The following is a 4,573-nucleotide window of genomic DNA, read 5'->3' on the forward strand; positions in this document are numbered from 1 at the left end:
CAGAACATTAGGGTGTTCAGGTCTGGACTCCAGACTGCCAGGACCAGAACCAGGATCAGGTCTGCTTTGATCTCACGCTCTGATAGGGATCTAGATCTGGTTCAGGATCTGCTACAGTTCTGGATCAGTTCTGGTCGTGTTTGAGTTTCCTTAACTGTTTACAGTCCGACAACAATGAGGCATAAATCAGAGCAGAACTGGTTCACTCAGTATGACTACACTGCTGTCACACACATGCACACGCACACACACACACGCGCACACACACACAGGTCAGCGTTCTTAGACCTGGACCCTAACCAGAACCACAGACGTGAGGTTCCGTCCCGTCAGAACATGTTCTGGTCTGTACCGGTTACTCTGGAACCATGAAGGTTCAAGGATCCTGATGAAGGAACACACACACACACACTAACCCACACGATGGTTTTGAGGGGCGGGTCATCTGTAGGAGGGGGGCGGGGCCAGAGGGAACCGTGGTGTCAGCCCCCTTCCTGTCAGAAACACAATAAGATCCACGGACGTTACCTCCAGACCTCCATCCCAGTCTGGACCAGGATGTGGACGTTCCTGATAATTGCAGGCCTGCTGGACCTGAGCCGGACCGCAGCTGTAAGATCAGAACCGAGATCAGTGGAGAGATGAGGGCTGTCTGTTTGTGAGTCCACATATGTGGGAATGTGTGTACCTGTGGGTGTGTTCCTGTGTGCGTGTACACAAGTGTATGTCTGTTTGTGTGTTCACATGTGTGGGAATGTGTGTACCTGTGGGTGTGTTCCTGTGTGCGTGTACACAAGTGTATGTCTGTTTGTGTGTTCACATGTGTGGGAATGTGTGTACCTGTGGGTGTGTTCCTGTGTGCGTGTACACAAGTGTATGTCTGTTTGTGTGTTCACATGTGTGGGAATGTGTGTACTTGTGTGTGTACATATGTGTGTGTACTTGTGTGTGTACATATGTGTGTGTACTTGTGTGTGTACATATGTGTGTGTGTGTACATATGTGTGTGTGTGTTATTGTGTGTGTGTACTTGTGTGTGTACATATGTGTGTGTACTTGTGTGTGTACATATGTGTGTGTACTTGTGTGTGTACATATGTGTGTGTGTGTTACTGTGTGTGTACATATGTGTGTGTACTCGTGTGTGTGTGTTATTGTGTATGTGTACATATGTGTGTGTTTGTTATTGTGTGTGTGTACATATGTGTGTGTACTTGTGTGTGTACATATGTGTGTGTACTTGTGTGTGTACATATGTGTGTGTGTGTACATATGTGTGTGTGTGTTATTGTGTGTGTGTGTTATTGTGTGTGTGTACTTGTGTGTGTACATATGTGTGTGTACTTGTGTGTGTACATATGTGTGTGTGTGTTACTGTGTGTGTACATATGTGTGTGTGTGTTATTGTGTGTGTGTACATATGTGTGTGTACTCGTGTGTGTGTGTTATTGTGTATGTGTACATATGTGTGTGTTTGTTATTGTGTGTGTGTACATATGTGTGTGTGTACTCGTGTGTGTACTTGTGTGTGTACATATGTGTGTGTGTGTGTACATATGTGTGTGTGTACTCGTGTGTGTGTGTGTGTGTGTACATATGTGTGTGTACTTGTGTGTGTACAGGTAACTGGCCGTCCCAGCAGCCCTCAGGTGTTCCTTCACCTGGACCAGGTGGATGCATCCACGGTGAGTCAGAGGATGATGTCCAATGATAACCTGCTCCATGAAGAGTGACGGGTCACTGAGGGGGCTGCCCCCGCCCACCCTGGCCCCACCCACCCTGGCCCCGCCCACCTCAGCAGTAGTCACAAAACCGTTTGACCCTTCTACCCACCTGTCCATCAATAAGACACGCCCCTAAACGTCTGCAGCGATTTCTACAGTCTGGTTCTTGGTGTTGGAACAGCAGCTGTTCTTCTGAAGAACCTGCAGCTTTGGCTCGGTTCCTTTTGGGTTCTGCAGGAACGTTCTGTGTTCCTGTGGTTCTGTCAGTTTACTTTGATCCTGATCTTTCTGGATCTTCAGTCCGGTTGATCCTCCTGGACCCTGAAGACCTGTTCTCTTGGTTCTGCAGGTCAGTCCTGCTCTTGACACGCCCCAGCAGATGGCATCCTCCTCTTCCTCATCCTCCTCCTCATCGTCAGAGTCCAGCCAAAGTTCAGAGGTCAGACAAAAACTCTTCATTTGTTTTCTAGACCAACACAGTCCACAGGTTCTGCTGAGGAACCATCTGGGTCAGAACACAGATGTTCTTCAGTGAACTGAACTCCTGGATCCGGGTTCTGGGTTCCTCTGAGAACTGCTGGTTCTGGACTGCAGGTCCTTCAGCTTCATAACTTTATCATTCTAGACCGTTTAGTTCTGACGGGTCCACATGGGTCCACATGGGTCCAGACAAGTCCTGACATGGAGATGATCTGACAGCAACCTCTAGTGGACTTTAAAGGAACTGCAGCTCTGACACAGACAGAAGTGTGTCCTAGTTGCGTGGTGTGTAGCGTCCAGCATCAGTGAGGATGCGCGGGTTCAAATCCAGGGGCTGGGTTCTGTCTGCATGTTCTCCTGGTTCATGTCTGGGGTTCAGAAACCCTGAAACATCCTTTAGGGGGCATGTGTGTGTGATCTATATGGGGTTCTGCAGATGCATGGAATGATGTCATCGCTGCATGTGACCAATGAGAGCAGAGCATCAAGTCTCACTGTTGACCTGATTTACAGGGATTTGAACCGCAGCAGCAGCTGGAGCCTCAGAACCCGGAGAACACGGTAGGACACACAGATCCTTGTGCACACACACGTGCATTGACGTGCACACACAGCCGTGCACACACGTGTCAGCAGTGGTGTCTCTGGACTGTCCTGATTATGATGGTTTCATCAGAACCTTTGAATCTGCAGATGGGAACAGATGCTAGAACCTCACTTAGAACCGCCCTCTGCTCCGTCACGTGACGCAGCGTTCACGCCGCCTCAGCAACGTGCGTTTCAGTGAGCCCCTTCAATAGGAGGTGTCCGTGAACACGCGAGTTTCAGCATGTTGTTCCACGTGGACACCTGCCTACATCTCAGAACAACCATCATGGACTGTGTGATCCTGTCATATGTTCTCCATCATTCTAGATCACATTCATATTTACTCATTCCTGACAAAACTCACATTTTTCAGGCCTTAGCCTTGACCTTTGACCTGTCGGAGGTTTGGTGGTGACGTCTGGACGGCCTTGTTTAATTCTCTGAAGAACGTCCGTTTAAAGACTGACCATGAAGCAGAAATGAATCCTCGCCGTTTGTGTCCGGCATGATTCTGACACCGAGTCTTTCTGGGAAAAGAGCTGAGAAAGAAAAACACTCACCAGATCCAAGCCAGGACGTTTCCAGGGGGGGGTTCAGCCACAGGAACACCACATACATGTAGCTCAGAGCGTCACTCATCCAGAACATGAGTCCGCTGATGACTGTGATGTCACTTCCTGCAGGCCCTGGAGCAGCTGGACTCGTCAGAGGAGGTGAGCGTCGTTTTAAATAAAGTTTTTCAGAGAATCTCACGGCTGCAGCAATGAAAACTCGTTTCTGCAGAGCTCAGAGCTCCGCCCACCCCCCAGTCTGAGGCACCACCAGCTGGTTTCCCTGGGAGAGGGAGGAGACACTGAAGGGGGCGGAGCTCAGAAGGTGACATCACACAACACGACTGACCTGTGACATCACAGTGGTCCTATTGACCTATTCTGACTCCTCCCCTTACCCTCATCAGCATCAGGAGAGCACGGAACTAGGAGGAGCCAACACATATGTGGGCGTGGAAAATGACCTGGGCGGAGTTGCAGCAGATGAGGGCGTGGCCTCTCAGGAGAAGCTGCTGGATGACAGTAGGGAGGATCACCTCCACCTGCATGACTACCACCATGAGGAGGCGGGGCTTGAGCTGGCGCTGTAGTCCATGCGGCGGTTCTCAAAGGACCGTCATGTAATTCTGCGTGTTGTTGCTTCTAGAAGTGTTTGTGTAACTGTGTGCAGAAACTTTAGTCTGTCCTGAAATAAAGGAACCTCATGACCGTAATGATGATGTCACTTCCTGGTTTTAGAGCCATGAGGAGGGGTCAGCAACCCAAAATGTTGAAAGAGCCAAATTGGACCAAAAAAACAAAAACAAACATGTCTGGAGCCGCAAAATATAAAAAGCCTTATTTAAGCCTTATAATGAAGGAAACACATGCAATGTGTATCCATATGCATCTATATTATCTATATTAGTTATATGTATCCATATTATCTATATTAGCCTGCTATCAAAATGACTAAGTTGCTACAAACACATAATCAGCATTAATGATTAAATGTTTATCTGCCCTGCAGTGCATTCTGGGAGAACGAGGCGTCACGTGACTGCTCTGTTGAAGTTTAACTTCATTATAATATCAATGAATTATGTTTCATTGCTTTGATAAAATCAAAGAATAAAGAAAGAAATCAGATTTTTGATGTCATTTTTTTTTTGAGGATTCGAACAGAAAACACTAAAATGGACGTGCGTGACGCTCCTCCCTCTGGGAACTAAACAGACAATAAAACACAGC

General features: G+C 47.9%; 1 protein-coding gene across 1 annotated transcript; it reads left to right on the plus strand.

The window, feature by feature from the left end:
* Positions 1-297: 297 nt before the first annotated feature.
* Positions 298-4,052, plus strand: LOC144987453 (uncharacterized). The gene is made up of 7 exons (XM_078936882.1): positions 298-612; positions 1,623-1,685; positions 2,074-2,163; positions 2,718-2,765; positions 3,476-3,505; positions 3,576-3,668; positions 3,751-4,052. Exons 1-7 carry the CDS (start codon positions 424-426, stop codon positions 3,931-3,933), a joined length of 696 nt encoding a protein of 231 aa, XP_078793008.1. The 5' UTR covers positions 298-423; the 3' UTR covers positions 3,934-4,052.
* Positions 4,053-4,573: the final 521 nt, after the last annotated feature.

This window comes from Oryzias latipes, chromosome 18, assembly GCF_053564925.1.
Source record: "Oryzias latipes strain Hd-rR chromosome 18, Olatipes_Hd-rR_3.1".
Lineage (NCBI taxonomy): Eukaryota > Metazoa > Chordata > Actinopteri > Beloniformes > Adrianichthyidae > Oryzias > Oryzias latipes.